General features: G+C 38.2%; 1 protein-coding gene across 1 annotated transcript in view; it reads left to right on the plus strand.

Annotated features, from left to right (window-relative positions):
* The window catches only part of GPC3 (glypican 3), a 357,395-nt gene that overhangs the window by 223,971 nt on the left and 110,520 nt on the right, over positions 1-22,904 (plus strand). The window contains exon 4 of the mRNA XM_081125313.1: positions 12,836-12,969. Coding sequence (XP_080981439.1) covers positions 12,836-12,969 — 134 coding nt within the window. The remainder of the gene's footprint in view (positions 1-12,835; positions 12,970-22,904) is intronic.

A 22,904-nucleotide genomic window follows, 5' to 3' on the forward strand; every position in this document is an offset into this window, starting at 1 on the left:
CTTTCAGTCACATCTAAGAAACCATTGCCAAATAAATCCAAGGTCACAAAACTTTACACCTATGTTTTCTGCTAAGAGTTTTATAGGTTTAGCACTTTAGTTTAGGTTTTTGTCCCTTTTGACCTAATTTTGGAATCTAGTATGAGATAGGGGTCCAAATTCAGGGATATGTTACTAGATCCTGTTTGCTAGTATTTTGTTAAGGATTTTTTACTCTAAAGTGATATTTGTCTGCAGTTTTCATTTCTTGTGATGCATTTGTCTAATTTTGGTGTCAGGCTAATACTGGCATCACAGAATGCTCATTGTTCTTACTGAGATTCAGCCATTTTTTCAAATAAATGCTCCTTGGATTGCTACAATTCTTTCATTGATTTCCAGAATGATGAAAAAGTTGATTTTGACAATTTTTGCCATTTTCTCATTGTTTTTGTGGAGGAGAGAATTTTCCCAGTTTCTTAACTCTAAAATTTTTGCTGATGCCCTATTCTTAATATTTTAATACATATATTGCATAGCATTTTATTGCTTAATTTATCACTTATTCAACAAATATTTATTAATTACCTACTAAGTAGAGTGCTTTGCTAAGCACTAGAAATTCAATAATGAACAAGAATGGGGTTTTTTTCTGTGTCCTCATGAAGGTTACACTCTTGTGAAGGAAGACAGAGGCTAAAATAAACAATTACAATGCAGTGTGATAAGTGTCATGAGGGTATAATAGAGGGCTATAGGAGATTATAGAGTGGGATAAAATTCAGATTTGTGGAAGCAGAAATGCTTCTGGAAGGAAGTTAAATTTAAATTGGGACCCAAAGAACAAGGGAGATGGTTTTGGGGCAGAAGGTAGAACATGTGTTAAGGCTCATGATTCTGTGAAGAAACTGAGCATAGAATATGATGGGAGGAAGGTGACATGAAGTAAGTAGTTTTGAAGGAACAAGATTATCAAGGATCTTGTAAATGAAGTTAAGATATATACTTGATCCTAAGGGCTCTGGGAAGCCACTCTGTGTTCTAAGCTGAGCAATGAAATTATCTTTGCTATAAATCCAACACTTAGAACACATAGTAACTTATGAATTAATACAGTATTATTGATAAACAAGACTTTGTTTATAATAATATTTTAATTTATCTATAATTTACTTATAAGTTATTACTTTCAGATATTTTTTATGTTAGTATAGAGTCAACATTTTGGTGTCAGGACTCTTTTACACTCTCAAAAATTATAGAGGCACCCCTGAAGAGACTCATTTATATAAATTCTATCTATTGCTATTGACTGTATTAGAAAATAAAACTGAAGAGTTAAAAAACTATTTACCATTTCATTTTAAATTAAGAAGTATTTTAATATCCTTTTTGATAATTAAGGCTAATTTTCTCTGATACTACACAAAAATTTGGCAAGTGATAGTTTCTTAAGGGTTAGTGGCAATATAGAATATGAAATGATACCAATTAACTTTTTATTTTCTGTTTCAATAACATGTTTCTTGCACTTTGAGTAGATCTTTAGCCATTGTGTGATTTTGTGTCATACTGCATCACTCATTTGAAAATATTGGTTCACTGTGTTATACTAATCTGCTAGAGGTTAACAGCATTCTTCATTTTTGCTATTTTTTTTTCTCTTTAGCATTTATTTTTGGTTCTTTCTTAGGATTTCATATTTTTTCCTTACATTGCCAATCTTTTCTCAAATGCTATCTACTTTACCTACTATTAAAAATCATAATTTTAAAAAATTCTCAGCCTGTCGATTCCAACATTCCTGCCATGTCTGGTTCTGATGCTTGCTCTGTCCCTTCAAATTGTGTTTATTGCCTTCTGGTATGTCTTGTAATTTTTGTTGTTGATAGTTTGACATAATCTACTGGTTAAAAGTGACTGCTATAAATAGGCCTTTAGTAATGCGGTGGTAAGGTATAGCAGGAGGGGAGGTATTCTATACTTCTGTGATTAGGTCTCATTCTTTTAAGGAGCCTTGGCCTCTGGACTATAAACTTCACAAGTATTTCTAAGCTTTTTTTCCCCATTGATTTTTTCAGAGGGAGTGGGAGGAAGATGGGGATGCGTGGGAGGACGGGGGGACGGACAGCCGTGTGTTGATTGGCAACCCAGTTATGTGCCCTAGACTGGGAATGAATCCCTGACACTTTGGTGCGCCACCAATGCTCTAACTACAGAGCATGCCGGCCAGGGCTCTAAGCTTTTTTTTTTTTTTTTTTTTAATATATCTTTATTGATTTCAGAGAGAGGAAAGGAGAGGGAGACAGAGATAGAATCATCAATGATGAGAGAGTCATTGATCGAGCCCGCAACCCGGGCCTGTGCCCTGACCGGGAATCGAACCCCGATCGCCTGGATCCCAGGTCGACGCTCAACTGCTGAGCGACACCCGGCCGGGCTTGCTTTTTTTTTTTTTTTTTTAATTCCCCCTTAGGTGGGTCAGGATGTTTAGAGTGGGCTGGAGTATGGCATTTGCCATCCCCTGGTAAGAAGCCCTGATAATAGCACAGCAGATTAGGCTTTGGTTAACTAGTTTCTCCTGAGGGCAGGCCTTGTTTAGAACCCAGTGCGTGTATTTCAAAATAGGTCTTTTTATCCTCCCCCTGCTGGAAACCTGAGGGAATTTTTCTTTGATATTTACTGTGGGATTCTGGTGAAGTTCCTGAATGTAAATTTCACAATACTGTGGGGTCCTCTTATGACTGGACCCCCCCTGTAGATTCTAACTTTCAGTGTTGTCTAAACAGAGCTTCCAGCAATTTTTGAATTACAGTTCCTATTTTCCTATACCAGCACTGGGTTCGAGGAGTGTTTTTGCTCCTGAATCTGCTCTGGTGAGCCAATAACTCCCTGTATTTGCCTGTGTCTCTCCAATCTTGATAACAGTGGTTTACCCTCTCTCCTCCCTTCTCTTATGAATCTAAGAAGCACTGATTTTTCAGTCTCTTTAGCTTCTTATTTGTTGCTAGGATGGAGTGGCAACTTCCAAGCTCCTTACATGTGGAACTGGTACCCTGATAGTACAAATTTTATCATTGGCTACAAACACTGTCAGTTGTTTTCCTTGAAGTAACTGGCTCACTTTGTTCCTTTCCAAGAAAATGGCTGACAGATACTCAAGTTTGAATAACATTAGTTTTTCAGTCTTTCAACTAAAATGTTTCATGGAAAAAGTGTTTAGTATCTCATAACCACACATAGCCTTTTCCTCTACATGATCACCATACTCTAGTATGTAGCAGAAGATCTTTATATATACTTTCCATTTCATCATACAAAATAATAAAAAGATGAGTAGTGAAGGGTCAAGATTTACTGAAATGAATTTTCACTCCTTCATTTATATTCTTAAGTGAAACTGGCTTTTTAAAAAATACTGGGAGTGCTTAGCATTGAAAAATAACAGTGACTACTATTAGAATTTGGTGCCATTATTCTGACTCATGTTAAGGTGCCAGCAGTTTTACCTGCCATACCTTTTGCACCATCAGTGGAAATGTCCTCATATTTGTTTGAGGATAAACCATATATTTCAACACATTATTCAACACCATGAATATTTTAGCATTACTCATTCCCCCCCCCCCCAAGGTCTCACATTATAGGTATTCTTCAATGATTATTTGGTACTGATGTTGGATGAATACAAGCAAAACAACAAGTCCAGCTTATGTCTGTAGATTTGTCCATTTGAAAAGGGAAACCACAGTTCTGCTGAGGAGATATTAAATTTATCTTTATGTTTACAGCTAAATCCTTAATTCAATGAGTTATTTTTTTTCATTGGAATGTGGCATGATTTCTTCTACTGACTCTTCATCCTATATGTATTCAGCAATGTCAACTACAGTGTTTATTAGTTTCTCTACTACTATGCACTTTTCCAGCTACTGTAATACCATAGCTTACCCTATACTATGTTTCAGTAGCCCTTCAATTTATTTTCTGAAAAAGTGTAACAATTTTGATTTTTAAAGAGCTTATAATATCTACTTTTAAATATTTAATTTTTTTTCTCCAAACTCTGAATGATTGATTTCAAGATGATTCTACAACTTAGTTCACACTATAATACTACTCTACAATGTTCTATTGCCTCAGACACAGTAAGATAAGTTGTTTGTGTCTATAAGGCCAAAGAAATGATAGCTTTTGTTATATTTTTATTTCTTAATTACAGTTTTAATCTACTGTGTAGGTCCCTTCTTTCTATGAGTCAGAAAATGCTGATAAATCAGTTTCATACCTTTTTAGTATCTTCAGACCCAGATATTGCAGTTATGGCTTGAGCAATGGAATCTTATAATCTCCCTTTTTGAAGCCAGCTATCCTTAAACAACAGAAAAATATGTTGTAAATTATTTTTATTGTATAATAAAATATAAAATCTATAATAAAATTTATAGGTAATTTTAAACTTAGGTTTTTCACAAATATTTTAAATGTTGTTGCAAATAGGACTACAAAGTGTATTTACTTCTTACGTTTTCATATAGACCCAAAACTTCTAGATTTCAAATTAACAATTAAATGGTAATGAGGTTATAAAGATTATAGTAGGCATAACCTAAGTAGCCAGTGAGAGCACTAAGTACTAAGAAACAATGAACCTCTTAAAAATGCATATATTTGTACTCTAAACCTGCTATCTTAGAAAATTCTAGAATACATAAACACATATTTCAGAGCAGTGATGTCATTATACATTATGTAGCTTCTGGAAATGTTCTCTATATATTTGTGAGGGAATAAGAGTAAAAGGGGCAAATAAAGTCTTACTATTATTATGGAAATAGGTTTGCCCTCTAGGACCTCCAGAGAGGATCTTAGAGAACTGCTGTTATAGGGGATGAATTGGAGGAGGTCAAAACTGGAGCTTGGGAGACCAATTAAGAGGATGTTGGGATGGTCATTGTGGCGTGGTTCTCCAACTTGAGCGTGCATCAGAATACCCTGGAGGGCTTATTAAAACAGATGGTTAGACCCCTCTCACAGGGTTTCTGATTCAGTAAGTCTAAGGTCAGGCCTTAAAATCTGCATTTGTAACAAGTTCCCAGGTAACATATGCTGCTTGTGTGGGGGCCACACTTTGAGATCCACTACACTAGGGCCTCACTACTCATCTCAGACCTCACCCCAGACCTACTGCGCACTGTTCTACATGAATTAGTTTCCCAGGTGATTTTTATACACATTACAGTTCGAGAAGCAGTGCTGTAAGAGACAGTTAATGGAATCCTAGATCTGAGGATAGAGAAAAGTGCATTAAAAGTTACATATAAGAGAAAAAAGGACTTAGTTACTGGATGTAAGGGAGTCAGGGAGAGGGAGAAATTATCAGAAATGCCTTGGTTTCTTCTAGCTTGATAAACTGAGTAGGTAGAGATTCCTTTTCACTGTGACAGGGGACACAAGCAGATAAGTACATTTGGAAAAGTAGTATTTGAATTCAGTATTGAGTTTATTGACTACATGAGGTTCTCTTTTAACCCCCACAGTATTGGTTATGTGTGATTAAGCAGTAACGCCCTGAGCTCTTGGTGCTGGCAAGGGACTGATATTGAATAAGAAGTGTTAGGCACATATGCAAGATTCTATTTTCAACTCTAAATTCATTTGTAACAGATATAATTTAGTGAAATGCAAATCTCTTTTACAAAATGATGTTTCCCACCCCTATAGCATTCATGCCCACAAACACAAGAGAGACAGGGTAACCAGCAAAGATCATGCACTACCCCCTTTCAGTAATTAGGGCCCTGAAGAACAGAAGAGGATATTTCAGGTATCCCAAAGAAAAACAGATCAGACTATGTGATGCACAAAGTGAGCAGACTCAGTGTGGTTCACTTGCAGAGTGGGGACCCAGTCTCATCAAACCCTTTTACTATCTTTCAAAAGTCCCCAGCTAAAGAATTCCTCCAATATTACTTACACCTAGTGACGTACCTGCCAAGCTGAGCCAAGATTCTAACACACAAAGAGGGCTACAGAAGGTAAGCAGTCCTCACTTAAAGAATGAATGAGTCAGATTTCTCTGTCTGGATGTGGGAGACATTACACTCTTTCATTAATTATTTTATTTGATCCTCTCACTATCACGTAAGGCAAGGCAGACATTCTTATTATCTCCATTGTGCAGGTGAGAAAGCTGAGTTTGAAGGAAATTAGATGACTTGTTTTGAATTATTGAAGTGTAAAGAGGATGAGTTGGGACTGAAACCCAGGTCTCCTGACTCCAAATTTTGTGCTCCTTTCACCATATTATAGTACTGTAGTTCAACTTAACAGAGGGACAATCTGTAGGACATTAGTTCCTTTTTTTTGGATTGCAATTTATTTAAAAAGCTGACTTCAATGGAACATTCAAGTAATGGCACCTAATTTCTTAAAATATCCTGATTCATAATACATTACAGATTACTACTAGTGAGCTTTCATTTTAATGGTCAGGCAATTGATGAGTCACAGCAAAACGTTTGTGGGGGGAAAAACACATTGTCACGGGGTCTGTTCATTATCCTCTGCTCTGTATCCAGATCAGTCAATAGTTAATTAATAATGATGTGCTTCCTGGAGTACAGGTTATAAATTAATTTGATGCTCATATGTATATTTTTTGTAGGAAAAAAATGAATGAAAAATGCCTGCCATTCCTATCTCATTGTAAGAAAATGTATGTAATGATTACAAGCATATAATAAGAATGGTTTGCCCAGCCAAATGTTTGTTCATTTCTGTTCATCAGTATTCATTTGAGCTACTTCCATGCAGTTTGTGGAAGCAATGCAAACAGTTGAGTAATGTGGCAGATTTAAATCAGTAATAAAAGCCCTGGGGAAATTAACAAGACAAAACATTAACCACAGACTAAACATTAACATATATTAGCATTTTTATTATACCTGTAGAATTGTTAAATGGGCCTGGTTACTACTATTAAAAAGTTTTTGTTGTATATCACATCATTTCAATGTATATTTTGTTTTAAAACTTTTAAGATTTAATTAAATGAAACTAAACAACAGTATAATAGGCAATTCAACAGAATGAAGTTCATGATTTCATTTTAACTGGAAACCTATGGAATTCCCATTCCACTCCATTCCACCACACTCCCATACCTAAAACATCTGTTACTCCAGAGTGGACCACAGGATCAGAATTGATATTTAAATTGCATAACCCTAGAGGAAGTTTTATTTTTAATTCTTCAGGGTTCTGATGAGTCTATTGATGATCAAAGACTAAATTTATACAAATTAGTTAGCAACAGTTCTCAGAAAAGCACACCTTGGGACCTTAATAATCAGCTGGATTCTAGCAGGAAAGTTATATAATTAATATACATAACTGAAAAAGCCCTCTAGAAGTCCTCAAGTCTTGGTGGCCTCAGGTGCAGCTCTTAAGAGGGAAGAGGTGGTGCTCATCACTGAGTGCAATTCAGTGGGAGAGCCATCTTCCCTCTCAAAAGCTGTCAGATTTTCGAGAGCAGTATGATGTGTCGTGGCTCTTCGTGTGCCACAGACTCACTAATGGGAAAGTTTCCCTTTCTGCTTCTGCTTCTCCCCTCCCTCCACCTCCTTCTTCTATTATGGGCCATATAAGTTAACACACACGCGCACACATACACACACCTTTTATATATTTCTTGAGAAAGAAAATGTAAAGCCTTTCATTCATCTGTTTTTTAAATCAAGAGAAAAAGAAATCTATTAGGGCTAGCTGAGAGTGGGAGAGAGTCAGAGGTATACTTTAATGCAGTTGCACCCTCCCACCCCCATTTCCATATCTTTTAGGCTATAAAAACTAAATTCTTAAACCTGTTGCATTTTTGTAGCCATAGGATTAACCTGAAACCTCCATTTGGGAGGCAGCAAGGAGGACCTACATGGAGAGCCACTTCTCCCACACTACTTGATATCCAGTGCATTAGTATGGTTAATTGACTCTTACCTGGCAGGCTACTTTTAAATCACTCCACTAGAAATACTGCCTGTAACTTATGTTAAAATTGGATACCAGTTTTTTGTCTACCTTTAATAACTAGCTCTTCTTTGAAGCATGTTTCTAAATCCTGCCTAATTATTACTCTTCTCTAATTATGGATGAGATGTCCACAGGTCTGCAGAACTTGGTCACAACCAATACTGGGAAGCCCAGAGTCTATCTTCTTGACAGAAATCCAGCATGGGGGTGGGGCAGGGATCAAAAACAAAAAAATAGGTATTAGAGTCAGGGTTGGGTTTAAATCCTAGCTCTGCCATTTGCTAGTACAGTGGCTTTGCTTAAGTTTCTTAACCTTTGTGAACCTTAGTTTCCCTATCTCCAAATTGAGGTTATTAATACCTGCTCTGTATGCCTCAGAGGATTGTTGTAGGAGAGAATGGAGAATGTATGTAGACGTTACTTTTGAAACACAAGGCTGGAGTAAAGTACTATGTTACAAATGTGAGGTATTAGTATTGGTGAGAAGCTTACAATATACGGTAGACTTCCTCTGCTCAGCCATCCAGAGGGCAAGATCAAGTCTGTTTTTTTGTCACCTGAGAGCTCTCAGAACCAACCAAAAATGGGGGCCTAAAAAAGAATATAGTTAGATTTTTAACCAATGGAGTATCTGCATTTCTTGACATGTCAATCATGGGATGCATGTGTAAATTTCATCAAACCAAATGCTTTTCATGGTTTCAGAATCTTTGGTAACATATGCTACTTGGAAAGTAATTTCCCCCTTTTTTTTTCAAGAGCCCAGAATAAAATATGCCACATCAAATACCATATCGGCCCAGCTGGAGTGGCTCAGTTGGTTGGAGCACTGTCCTGTGCACCCAAAGGTTGTGGGTTCGATTCCTGGTCAGGGCACATGCAAATGCAACCGATCAATGTTTTTCTCACATTGATGTTTTTCTCTCTCTCTTTCTCTCTCCCTTTCTCTCTCTAAGCATGTCCTCGGGTGAGGATTAAATATATATAGTCATCCTCTTCCATATGAGACTAGAGTCAAAACAAAACCCAGAGGGAAGGGGGTAGGGGGTAGTAAAGCGTAAAGGGGATCAAATATATGGTGAAGGAAGATGATTTGTCTTCGGGTGTGGGCATAAAATGCAATATTTAAATCATGCATCATGGAAAAAACAAAACAAAATGAAATCCTGTTATGGGTGAGAGGAAGAAGTGGGGTTGTAAGCCAGGTTTCTTAATGTTCAGTGTACCGGGCTCTTCACCATATCTTGCAGAGCCCCAGCAGTGTAATGCTCTCATGTATGTACAAAGCCAGTGCTTCTGGAGCCTGGTTAGAAATGAATGGTGCTAAGGTTACTAGAATGACCTGCTGGCCTAGATATGGTCAGAGACCCTGCCTTCTTATGTTTCAAGTGAAACTTCATAGCACTAATGCTTTCCCTGCCACAGGTTCTGGCATATGAATAGAGGCACCATTAGAAATCCTAGTTCATGGGAAACAAAAAGGTTTTATATTCCAAGACTATTGATAGGGGCACTCACTTGTTCAATAAATTCACTTCAACTAACTAAATTTAAAGGTAGCAGCATCCTTGACTGGGTACATTATTCAGTGAAAGAAAATTGGATTGCACTTCTTATTTAAGAACCTGAAAGTCCTGGGCAGGATACTGATTTCTAAAGTGCCACTTGGGATGCTGGTTTCTCCAGCAAGTGCAACTGCAGATTAACATCCAGATCTCCAAGCATAGCCTGATGTTTCCCAAGTGTGATGATGAAAGGACCTCTTTAATGTGAACACTGCATGCATTTGTAAATTAGGTTTTCTTTTCATGTCCACTTCTCGAAATAAGATCATAATATTCACCTACAGCTCACACACTGTAGAGGTGAAAGATGTGGGGAGAAGGACACAAAGGTGGGGGGACTACATTTGACAAATGCTTTGTATATGAAAGGAATTTGCTTCATGGTAGATTTGTGGAAGAAAATACAGCCTGTCTGATAAGATGTGGTGCCTTTCAGATTTCAGATAGGCAAGTGGGGGTATTGGCAGGACACCATTGTTTGCCCCTTACCCTACACAGAGCCTTAGGAAGTTAACTCGATGATGCCACATTGGATAACTTGGGAAGAAAGGTCAGACCGCAGACTGCCTACATTTCTTCTTAACGTTCTTACTTTTGCCTCTGCTGCACCCCTTTCCAACAGGATGGGAGGGGTTCAAAACTTTAAAGTCTTGCTGTGGCCCAGTTACTATTCACTAATAAAAAAGACATACATTCAATGGGAAGGGAAATTTCACAGCTGTGGATTGCAAGTAGACAGGTTACTGTGAAAGATGTGTGAAAGATTTTTCTTTCAGGTGCTGGACTTGGACCAAGTGTTAGTCAAGAGAATGTGTCCTGTGCTCATGAATGTGCTGACTAACAGCACTTTGATCCTGGTGGAATAGACTCTCAAATTTATGTATGTTGTTGGAGTATAGATATTTATGGAACAAAAATCACTTTTGTTTCATGAACATTTCCTCTGCAGTTTAACAAAGTAAAGACATATATGTCTAAGGACATAATTTTCTGATGCAGAGTCTGCCCTAACTTATTTTTATCTGCATTATTTCCTTTGGAAGTGATTGGAACATAACTCCCCAGTCCATCCAGGCAGCCCCCTAGCCTAAAGCACCCTACCAGGCTGCTACCAGTTAGGAAAAATTCAGAGAATGCAGATTCTTCATTTGAAATCAATATTTGCCCAAGTCAAATAGCATTACATAAGCACATATGAAAAATTCTGTATCATACATTCGAATCAAAGCCAAATGGAATACAGTTGACCCTTGAACAATGTGGGGGTTGGGGCATTGACTCTATCCTCATGCAGTTGAAAATCTGTGTATAACTTTTGACTCCCCCAAAATTAAACTACTAATAGCCTACTGTAGACTGGAAGTCTTACCAATAACATAAAGAGTAGATTAACATATATTTTTCATGTTAAAAGTATATTTTATTGTATTCTTATAATAAACTAAGTTATAGAGAAAATGTTGTTAAGAAAATAATAAAGAATAGAAAATACATTTACAGTCCTGTACGTATTTATTGAAAAAATCCAAATATAAGTGGATCCACACAGTTCAAACCCATGTTGTTCCAGGGGCAACTGTATTTTAAATTGTCTGCAATGTTTGTTTCATTCCCATTAAGATAAATTATTAAGAATAGCTAGTATGAATATTAGACTCTAGGTGCTGTCTTTCATAAATGGAGATTATGCTACTACTGGTTCTAGATTTTTTTCTAACTCAAGAATTTATTTATATATGGAAAACTTTCCCAAGCTATACAAACTAAATGCCATTTATGCTTTTATAAAGAGATAAATAATTTAGTAGAATTATCATGACCATCATGAGAAATCCAGAAGCTGGGATTGCCTATCAGTAGAATGGTGTGCTAGTCCTAATAAAAGGAGTTTCCTTCCAGTCACTTCAATTAATTCACCATTATTGAGTGCCTAACAGTGTACAAAACCCAGTCTGAATTCTATGGAGGTACAGATGTGACAAAGATCTGACCCCTGTCTTCACAAGATATTTCTAATATTTTCCCTAAAGTCTACAATCTATACATTCACCTGGGCTACATTGACTATGTTTTAGAAGACTGGGAATCCCCCCACCCTCAAAAAATGTAGAATGTAAAGAACTGGAAATCAAGCATTGTCTTCTAGCAAAGTGATATTGCATAAGCTTTGAAGTCCAACAAATGTGTTCAAAGTCAGATTAAATCTATTCACCATTTGCCTTAGGCAAGTCACATAATCTCCCTGAGCCTCAGTTTCCTCACCTATAAAATGAGAGTCATAACATTTAGCATAGTATCTGGCACAAGAGAGACATATGGTAATATTTATACTTCATATGTAAGTTCATTTAGGCTTCTCTCTGAAAGTAAAAATATATAAAATCTATAAATAATTTAACCAAATAATTTAGAATTGAGATAAGAAAGCTGATGACATTTTAAAATCATTCCTATATGTAAAAGAACTAAGCTTTAGAGGGTGGCATCCAATAAGTATTTTTGAATGAACAAATGAATAGATAGAAGGAAGGAGGAAGAATGAGAGGGAGTTAGGTACAGAGGGAGGGGGAAAGAGCAAGGGAGGAAAAAAGTAGACTTTCTTAAGCACCTGTAGTCTTTAATTCTCTCAATCCTGGGCTTATTCAGTGATATGTGATTCAGAGCTGATGATACTGGCTATTGATTTGTTGGCTTGCCTTCTTCCTTCTCTTGGATGTTTTTAGGAAAGCCAGATGAGCAACTACATTGACATTTTTTAGAATGCCCTAGCATAGGTCTTATAACAAAATGCTCACAAGAATGGGGAGCACTCTGTGCATGGGAGGCCACATCTATTAAAAGACTACTTTACACATCTCTTATACAACCCCTCAGCTCCTGCACTGTTTCTTCCTCAATTTTGCAATGCCCACTTGTGAACTTCTTCATACCTATAAATACTAAATGCCATTAAAAGGTACTGATGGCATAAGTCCTGTGTGGAGGGTACTCTCAAATGTGCACTTCACTATAGGAAAAAAAAAGCATTTTTTAATCTTAGAAAATCTCTGAATAGGCTGCATTTAGAGTGCCCCCACCCCCAGTCTTCAGCCTTCTTTTCCATAGATGGTTCTCTCCCTTAAAAGCATATCACCTTTTTTGACTCCAGTAATACCTTAATTCTGCTCTTTAAAAAGAAATTGAAGTGCGTTACGGAATTTGTTTCTACTATCATGTCTGTGAAAGTATCATAAAATTATATTGCATTTCATTTTTTTCAGATTGGCAAGTTATGTGCCCATTCTCAACAACGCCAATATAGATCTGCTTACTATCCCGAAGATCTGTTTATTGACAAGAAGGTATTAAAAGTTGCTCATGTAGAACATGAAGAAACCTTATCCAGTCGAAGAAGGTGAGACATTTTTCCCCTCAATTTTAGCATACAATTAGCAATTGTGTTTTAAGGTCAAAAACCATTGGAGTGAAGCTTCTTAAATACATGTTATTTGGTCCTTCTGAGTAGAGTATTTGGTTACATTCTATCATCTGTCAATATTTTTTAAAAGATATGTATTATATCCAAGCCTTATTTAAATGTAAATATACCATATATAAATATTCAGTACAGCAACACAGGGTGGAATGGACTTCTCTACTCAATATCTTTATTGATAAAACATTTTTTGCTTATGATTTGGTCTCACAATTCCATGGCTTGGTTTGTGGCTTTTCCCATTATTAACAGTGAGTCCAGGATGAGTTTTCCAGAGAGAAAATGGCAAGACACACTTGTGTATATACACACACATTGCACACTCTACACATTCTTTTAAGAATGATAAAATGAAGGATTCGGTCCCTATTTCTTAAGATAGCAGTCAAGGGACTAAATTAAAGTTTGTTTCTTACTCTCTTCATTCCTCCTCCCCACATCCAGATCCCCTCCTTCCCTATTCTTGTTTCATGTTTACAAATAAGGAGTAGAAATTTGATAAGAAGCCCAACACAAATCTAGGAGAATTGCCTTCCCCAAAAGCAATGCATATATAGTCAACGTGCCACTGGCTCAAGAAGAGCTAGACATGAGATCTGCTTCCTGATGACTTTGAGGACATTGGGAGACATTGGCCTACAGATGGAAAATTAAGAAATGAAATAAGTAACATCTCAGATAAGGGCTAAATTATTCCACTCATATCCATTTATTACAGGAGGTTTTGAAATGGCAATTCCTAGTCATATATGATACAGTTTAGAGTGCAAGAGGGCAGTAAGGCTGTTTGAGAGAACATATCAGGAAGCATATCCGGAAGTCCCATTTTCTTCTCTTTTGTTCACTTTCAAACTAATGGATTCCTAGATAGCAGTTTTCAAGTGTGATTCGAGGACCCAAGGAGTCCCGGAGATCCTTTCAGGAAGTCTGTGTGATCTACCTTTTGCTAACTACATATCTGTGAGAAGCTGGCTTTTGTTCATATACTTCAACCAAAACATATTGCAAGAGATTAAATGCAGAAGCCAATGGGAAAACTTATCTGCCTGTTATGACAGGCAGTAAACTACAAAATTAATAGCACTTTTCTCACTTTTTCATAGAAATGTTATTTATGTTAACATATAATGGTTCATTGTTAGTTTAAAATTAATAATAAAATTTTAAATTTTTTTCTGAGTTTTAATTTCTAAAGCAGTAAATATCAATATATATCACATAAACAAAAGGTCTTTGGGGTCCTCTATAATTTTTGAGAGTGTTAAGGGGTTGTATTAGTTATCTAGTACCGTGTAACAAATTATCCCAAAACAGTGATTTAAAACAACAAATATTCATTATCTCATAGTCTCTGTCAGAAATTTGGGAACTGCTTAACTGGGTGGTTCTCAGTCTCTAAAGAAATTTCAGTCAAGATGTTGCCTGGGGCTGGCAGTCAACTGAAGTGTTGACTGAGACTGGAGGATCTACTTTCAAGATAGTTCACTTACACATTTAGCAAGTTAGTGCTGGTTGTTGGAAGGAGGCTTTAGTTCCTCACCACGTGGACCTCATGAGTATCCTTACCACATGGCCTCTAGCTTCCCCAGAATAAGTTATCCATGGAAGAGAGCAAGGAAAAAGCTGTTGTGTCTTTTATGACCCAGCCTCAGAAGTGACATACTCTCAGTTCTGACATACTCGATTTGTTAAAAAGGAGTCACAAATTTTAGTCCACATTCAAGGGGGAGGAAATTAAGCTCTACCTCTTGAAGGGAATAGTATCAAAGAATTTATGGACATATTTAAAAACCACCAGAGATTCCTGGCATCAAAATATTTGAGAACCATTTCCCTATAGCATGAGGGTTCTCTGGCAAGTTTTTATTTTTCTGGGAAGATAAAATTAGGCCATTTCTCCAGGCTTTCTTTAGTCCCTTACTGTCCTTTGTCCATTTTTCACTATCGTTTTCACTCTTTGTCCAAACCAATGAGGAATTAACCTGTCATTGATCTTTAACTGGTAGAGACTCCTTGTATATTAGACTGAAGCTAATAATTTATATAATATTACATGTTAATTATGTATAAATAAAATATAAATTATAAGCATAATATACTTATTATATGTATTATAATATATTGCTTTATTCCACTCAAAATTTTAGGAAACACCTATTATGTGCCAGAATATATACTGGGCACTGAAAATTAAGACACAGTCTCTGCTCTCTAAATCATTGTAATGTGGAAATGGACTTAAATACAAATAATTCCAAAACAGTTCTGTAAGTGCAAAAGAATGTTCAGAGTATACAGAAGTAGCCTATGGAGAAAAAGAGAACATCTCTGCCCAGGGAGTTATGGTGAAGGCTTCATGGAGGAGATGGCATATGGATTTGTAACAGAATCACATGCAGAACTTTTTCAAAGTAAACACTCTAACCCAGTCCCATTTTGAAATTACCCCGTCAACCTGGACACATTTCTGAGTAAGTAGGAGGTTCATCAAGGCCCTGCTGCCATGGCTTTTATCTTGGCCTCTGTGGAGGCACAGGGAGGACTTTGTGGATGTTGATACCTTCAGGGAAAAAGAAATTGATGAATGAGTTCTTGGCTGGGCACCCAGATTTGGTACTTTGTTTATATTCATTTTTGAACTTGTTATTACCCCCAAAGAAAAGCTAGTAAGAACAATTCCAAAGCCTACAGACTTGAGTAAGTGGTAGTCAGGCCGAGCTCCTTTGGATGTTGGAAACACGAGCCTGACCCATACATGAGCCTGACCAATGATGCTTCTCATCTTTTTAGTAAAATGAAGCGTTAGAGTCTGATGTGGAGCCATTCTTTCTGAATTCTCTGGAAGAATAAGAAAACAAAATAGCAAGAGAGTATCTGATTTCATTTAACTCCCTCAAAGAGGCATTGTAAGCCTTCTTTGGGAAAGGAAAGAATTGGGGATTAAGATGATCTCTGGCTAAATGTGCTGCCCTCTGCAATCTGGTGTGATTGGAGGGCTTATTTTGGCAGTGTTAGTACCTCTGTAAATTTCTCAGTATGATCTGCACAGCATTTCACACTGTCCAGAAAAATGTATGTGCTTTCAGCACCCCTCGAACCCATGCTCAAGCTTCATCCTCTGTAGTTAAAAATATGATAATTGGAAAGGAACGCTATTGTAGCATTCAGTCTGTGGAGGTTATGAGCAAGCTGTCTGAATCTGATTATGATTTGAAAAGCCTTATTAAAAATAACAACACACAAAGAAATACTGGATTCCTTTGGTAGCATTCAGAAGTCATCCGTTTGTTTTGTCTGCCCCCAACTGGGTGGTTTGCAACACACAACTAATCTTAGAAATATCTTAGTTCAATTTAAAGGCAATTTGATATTCAACTGGTGGTCTATGTATGGGACTCAGTGTCCTTTTAAGGTATAAATATTGAAAATATCTGTCATCAGATTTAAAACAGTGAGGACAGGGCAAGATGTACAATAGTACAATCAGAATAGAAGAAATGAGATTTTAATAGCCCTTTCCAACTCTAATATTTTGAGCACATCTCAGATGTCAGCCTCTTCCTCCTTTGCCCTCTTGAATATCTCTTTTACTACTTCCCTTATGATACTGTTTACCTTGTCATTTGCATATCCCCCATAAAGTTTGCTAGAATACGTAAGCAGTATCTTTCCCTTTCTGAAACCCAAAATCTATAGTTGAACAGTCCATCCTACATCTATATACCAAGTTTCTGGCCCAACTGCTGATATGTGAGAAAGTCACACAGTCCATCCACCCTTGTGAAATTACATCTGTGTGTTCTAACCTTCCCCTTCCTGCACTCCCCCTCCTCCCCTTTCCCTCTGACTTGGTCTATAGGGGCAATAGATTAGGTGACACTAGTAAATGACCTAGAAATAAAAGAACAAAAGCTGATGTCAGCTCCCTGGCCCAAATCAATGCTGACCCCCACTCCCCCTGAGATTGTTGCTCTGGTTTGGCTAGGCAGCTTTGTAAGTTCAGTGGTGCCTCCCACCCTCTGAACAAAACAACAAAGTGTGTTCTGAGTGAATCAATGAGTTTCGGGTCTGGTACAAGTCATTCTACCCTAAATTGGACTCTACTTCTTTCAACATTTGTCAACACCATCTATGTGCTAACCATTGTGTAAGGATTAGGCTCTGATGAATAGGAGGAGCTCCTCTTAGCCTAGTTAGGCAGAAAGACACACAAATAAATACTTTTCATACATTAGGGGCAAGTGCCAAAACAGCTATTTACAAAAGGGTGGCAGCATCATAGGTGGGGAAGTTAGCAGCTCTCCTATGAGAATCAAGAAAGACTTCTTATAAAAGGTAACTTTTGAGCTGAGCCTTGAAGAACTAGTAGAAATTCAACACACGGAGGAGACAAAAGGTGTTCCTAACAAAGGGAATAGTGTGAGAAAAAGTATGGGCTAGTCTCTGGAATGGTAGAAAATTATAGTTTGGAGTCAGGCTGCGAAAGGTTCTCCCCAGTAGCATTCAGCATGATCCATCCCATCATTGTAACTATTTTAGTTTATGTGCTTTTCTATTTTTTCAATTTTTTAAAAGAATAATGAAGTCATATTGCTTTATATTAAGAGAAAAAGAACCTTAATGATAAAAGAGAAATGTTCAGGATCTGCAGTTGAGGATGAAAGGCTGTTTTTACTTTTAGTGGTTTCCAATTAGTGCTGCTTTGATGCCTGCCCAAGCAAATCATTGCAAGAATGTAAAGGTAATCCCCTCCCCCACAACCCAAGAAGGGGATTTTCCTCTTGAGGATGGTGAGAGCCCTCTAGGGAAGATCACATGAACCCAGCTGCAATATTTCAAAATGGCCTGTGCATGCAAAGGCGCCCTGTCCTTTAGTTCCACATTTAACACATTGAATGGAAAACTCTATGAAGAGACTTTTTCCTGAGCAGACTGTGGTAAGCAAGTGTTTGGTTTTTCCTAAGTGAGAACCACTATTTTTATGTCAAATGGTTTGTTTGGCATGTATGTATTAGAATAAAGTGGAATTGGAATCAAAGAACATTCCCTTCAATCAAATTGTTTTTCCCATCCCAGGCAACTAATTGTCCAAATTTTCTTTCTTTCTTTTCGTTTTTCTAGAGACAATTCAGTTGAGCAGACTGCCTTAGTTCATGAGTGGAGATTCTTTTGTTGTCTGTCATGGGGTTACTAGCACAAAGAAAAGAAATCTTGACTGAGTCTTAAGTGGGTAATTAGTATGTCACTTAATTTAGTTTCAGCTATCTTTCTTTAAAGAATAGAAATAGAAATATTCAACTGACCGCACTTAAAAATTGTAAGCATGGGGATAGAAAGCTTTATTTAAGAAAAGATAAAAATAAAATACACTTAATTCCAATGCCAGAACAAGTTTAGGAAAGAATGACAATGAGGAGGAGAAATGAGAGAGGCCCAGTAAACTTGGTAGGAGGTAAACTACTCCTATCACTCTCTGCTGCTTTCTGGCTGTGGTGTCAGAGGACATTATCACCTTTTGTCACTCTCTTTTGAAAAGTTCATTAATTCTCCAACAGTTTAGAAAGTATTTCTTCTACCATGCAAAATAGTATTTCTGGATTTCTTTTCAAAAATCAAATTTTCTTTTGGAAACCAAGGTTTATTTTCTCCCAGTATTAGAAGGTTTTGCATGAAAGAATGGCCTGCACTGTAACACTGTACTTGAGGACTTAAAAGTATTGGCCAGTTTGTTAGATGTGCTGAGACCCTGCTCTTTGCTCTCCCAAAGGTGGGTACTGTCTCATCCCACAGGCCCTGGGAATTTTTTGAGAATTGGCATTTATTTCATTATTCTTAGTTCTTTTCCTAATCAAATCCAGCTTCGATTCTAAACAGGTTCTAATGGGAATAATATACACTAAGAATCAAAATGAACTCAGTGGACATATCTGTCAAGAAAAGGTTTTAGAGAAATAAATATAAGACTTTACCAGAGAGAAAAGTCTAGAAGGAAATATATGCAAATATTGTGATTGTCTCTGACTGGTAGGAATAAGGCTTGTTTTCCTCTACCTTTCTATACTTTTCTAAATATAGAAGATATTTAGTGAGCATATATTTCTCCATAGTAAGCATATATTTCTTTTATAATAAAAACCAACATACTTCATTTGAAGGAAAAAAATAGATTTTAACCACTGTTTATAGATCTTGCAGTGCTGAAGTTGCAGCTCATAAAAATTTCTCTTGAAACAAGATGGGAGCATAGGTAACCGCTGCACCTGCTGCCTCCCACAACCAGATCAAAATTACAACTAAAATATAGAACCACCATCACTCAGAGCCTCCTGAAATCTGGCTGAACAGAAGCCCTACAACCAGGGAACTAAAAAAGCATCAAGAGTGGTAGGAGAGATGGAGACTCGGGCAGATTGGGGCTGAATCTTAGAGACACCGCCAAGGGCCCACACCAGGTGCTGCGGTTTAAACCTGGGAGGGAATCTCGACAGTGGAGGTTTCCCGGAGGAGGGAGGGGTCCCAGCCCCATATCAGGCCCCCCAGCCCTGGGGTCGAGAGCTGGGAAGAGAAATTCCCACAACTTCGGGGTGTGAAAACCAGTGGGGATTGCTGCTGAGGATTCCAGAGGGTGCAGGAGCCCCAGGCAGCTTACTCTTAAAGGGCCTGCGCACGGACTCACTCCGAGGCACTCCCTCTGAGCCCCAGCGCTGGTCAACAGCTTGAAAGGAACCTGAGGCACTTGAGGAGGAACTAACCTGCCTGGAATCAGGAAGGGAGCTGGAGGGCAGCTTTCTCCCAGAGAGAAGAGCTGGGAAAGACCATTGCTCCTTTGGCGAGTCTTCCCTCCACAGAGCCAGTAGGCAGGCGCCATATTTGAATCTCCAGCATGTGACTCACACCTTTGGCCCTGCCCCATGATTGCCGGAGGCCCCGCCCCTCCCCACCTGCACGCTCATCCAAGACATTTCCAGTGGCTTTTCTGTGCAAGTGGCCTCTCAAGCCTCATCCTTAGGACTTTCCTAAAATCTCTCAAACAAGCAGCAGTGGGCCCCATAGGGCTTGATAAGTGGCCCCAGGCCTGGCACTAGCGGCAGCCTACATTGGCTCATAGCTTGGCCTCTCCTGGACACCTCCAAGCCCAGCACAAGTAGCAGCCAACTACGGTTTGCTGTGTATCTCATGCTGGGTGGCCCTGGGCAGGGCACTGGCAGAGGCTGACTTTGCACCTCCCGGGAGCCCCAGAGACAGTGCACCTGGTGGTCAGACTTGACCACGCTGGATTACAACCCTACTACATTCACGAGCGACACACTCAGGGGTTGCACTTGGTGAACACCAAAGCTTCATTGAAGTAAATCCTGCTCCATAGGGGTGTCTCCAGCACAGCAGCTCCCTGGGTGTAGTTGCAGCTGGTCTTCACAGCTCATTGGTGCGGGGGTCAATTCCTCCTAGTGACACCAATAGCAACCAAAGCTCAACTACAACAAGACAGTGTTCACTGCCCACACAGGGGATCACCTAGAAGGCCCAGCTCAGGTGACTGGGGAGGCTGAGCCACTAGACCCTACAGGACACCTACTACACAAACCACTCTACAAATTCCTGGAGACATAGGAACTCTAATACATAGAAACAAACACCTGGAAGCAGCCAAAATGTGGTGGCAAAGAAACATGCCACAAAGGAAAGAACAGAAGAACTCTCTAGGAAAGGAACTCAATGAAATAGATCCAAGCAAGCTAACAGATACAGAGTTCAGAATTTTGTTTATAAGAATGCTCAACCATATTAGTAAGAGTTTTACGAAAATAACTGAAAATCGATGAGATAATAAAGTACCAATTCGAAGTCAAGCCTACACGAACTGAAATGAAGAATAATTTACAGGGAATCAACAATAGAGTAGAGGATGCTGAGAATCAAATCAGTGATTTGGAACATGAGGAAACAAAAAACACCCAACCAGAAGAGCAAAAAGGAACAAGAATACAGAAATATGAAGATAGTATAAGGAGCCTCTGGGACAACTTCACGAGACCCAACACTCATATTATTGGGGTACCAGTAGGAGAGGAAAGAGAGCAAGAGGTTGAAAACCTATTTGAAAAAATAATTACAGAAAACTTCCCCTACCTGGGGAAAGAAATGGACTTACAAGTCCAGGAAGCACAGAGGGTCCCAAACAAGAGGAACCCAAAGAGGCTCACAGCAAGACACATCATAATTAAAATGCCAAGGATTAAAGACAAAGAGAGAATCTTAAAAGCAGCAAGAGAAAAGCAGTTAGTTACCTACAAGGGAGCACCTATATAACTGTCAGCTGATTTCTCAGCAGAAACTTTGCAGGCCAGAAGGGAGTGGCAAGAAATATTCAAAGGGATGAAAAACATGGAACTACAACCAAGATGGCTCTACCCAGCAAAGCTATCATTTAGAATTGAAGGTCAGATAAAGAGCTTCTCAGACAAGGAAAAGCTAAAGGAGTTCATCACCACCAGACCAGCACTACAGGAAATGTTGAAGGGTCTTCTTTAACAAGAAGCTAATGAACAAAAGAATCTGATGAACTAAATAGATCCAGAGACACTGACACATGCAACAGACGATCATATTTCGGAGGAAAGAGGAAAGGAGGGTGGAGGGTGGGAAGAGATTAACCAAAGACGTTATAAGCATAACCTATGGACACAGTCAATAATGGGGTAAAGGCCTGGGGAGGGGGTGGAAGCGAGGTGGAGGGGGTCAATTGGAGGGGAAAATGGGACACCTGTAATACTTTAAACAATAAAGATAAATTTAAATGAAAAAAAGGAAAGAAAGCATTATCAATTAAAAAATTTCCTCTTCTTACCCTTCACCCATGTCCATCCAAATCTGGTTCTTTCCCAGCTCTCCTGACTGTTTCTTTCCATTGTTTCAAGGGACGTCTCTCCCCCAGTAGATAAGCCTCTCTTTCTCTGAGACATATTTCGCCTTTTCTTTACCCTTTTTTGGGAGTTATATCTCAGTAACAACTATACTGAGATATAATCTGTATACCATGCAATTCATCCATTTAAAGTGTACAATTCAACTGTTTTTAGTATATTCACGGAGTTTGCAACTATCACCACAATCAATTTTGGAACATTTTCATTACCTCAAGAGGAAATCCCATACCCTTTGGCTATCATTCCCCAACCCTCATACCCTCCCTCAGCCCTAAGCGACCACTAATCTACTTTCTGCCTCTATAGATTTGCCTATTCTGGATATTTCACATAAATGGAATGATATAATCTGTGGTTATTCGTGATTGGCTTCTTTCACTTAGCATAATGTTTTCAAGGTTCACTCTTTTTTCTTTTTAAGGCCGAATAATATGCTGTTATAAAGAATATGTATTTGTCTATCTACTTACCAGTTGAACATCTCTCTTGCTGCACACTTTGGTTATTGTAAATATTACTTCTTTGAGCATGCGTGTATATGTACTTATTTGAGTACTTGTTTTTAATTATTTGGGGTATATACCTAGTAGTGTAATTTCTGGGTCATATGGAAACTTTATGATTGTCTTTAACCACCAAACTGTTTTCCACAGCAGCTGTGCCATTTTGCATTCCCACCAGCAATGTAGGAAGGTTCCAATTTCTTCACATCCTCACCACACTTATTGTCTGTCTTTTAAAAATTTTTATTGTGGTCATCCTGGTGTGGTCTCTCACTGTGGTTTTGACTTGCATTTGCCTGATGACTAATCTGCCTTTTAAAATTCAGCTTCCTCTTGGCCTCCCACATCGGATGCTCCACATCTAATTGTTAGATACAATTCCCTCTAAAGGCTACCACCACCTTCCTACCAGGCAAAGACCATT

Source organism: Miniopterus schreibersii (genome assembly GCF_964146895.1).
Source record: "Miniopterus schreibersii genome assembly, chromosome: X".
NCBI classification, from domain to species: Eukaryota; Metazoa; Chordata; class Mammalia; order Chiroptera; family Miniopteridae; genus Miniopterus; species Miniopterus schreibersii.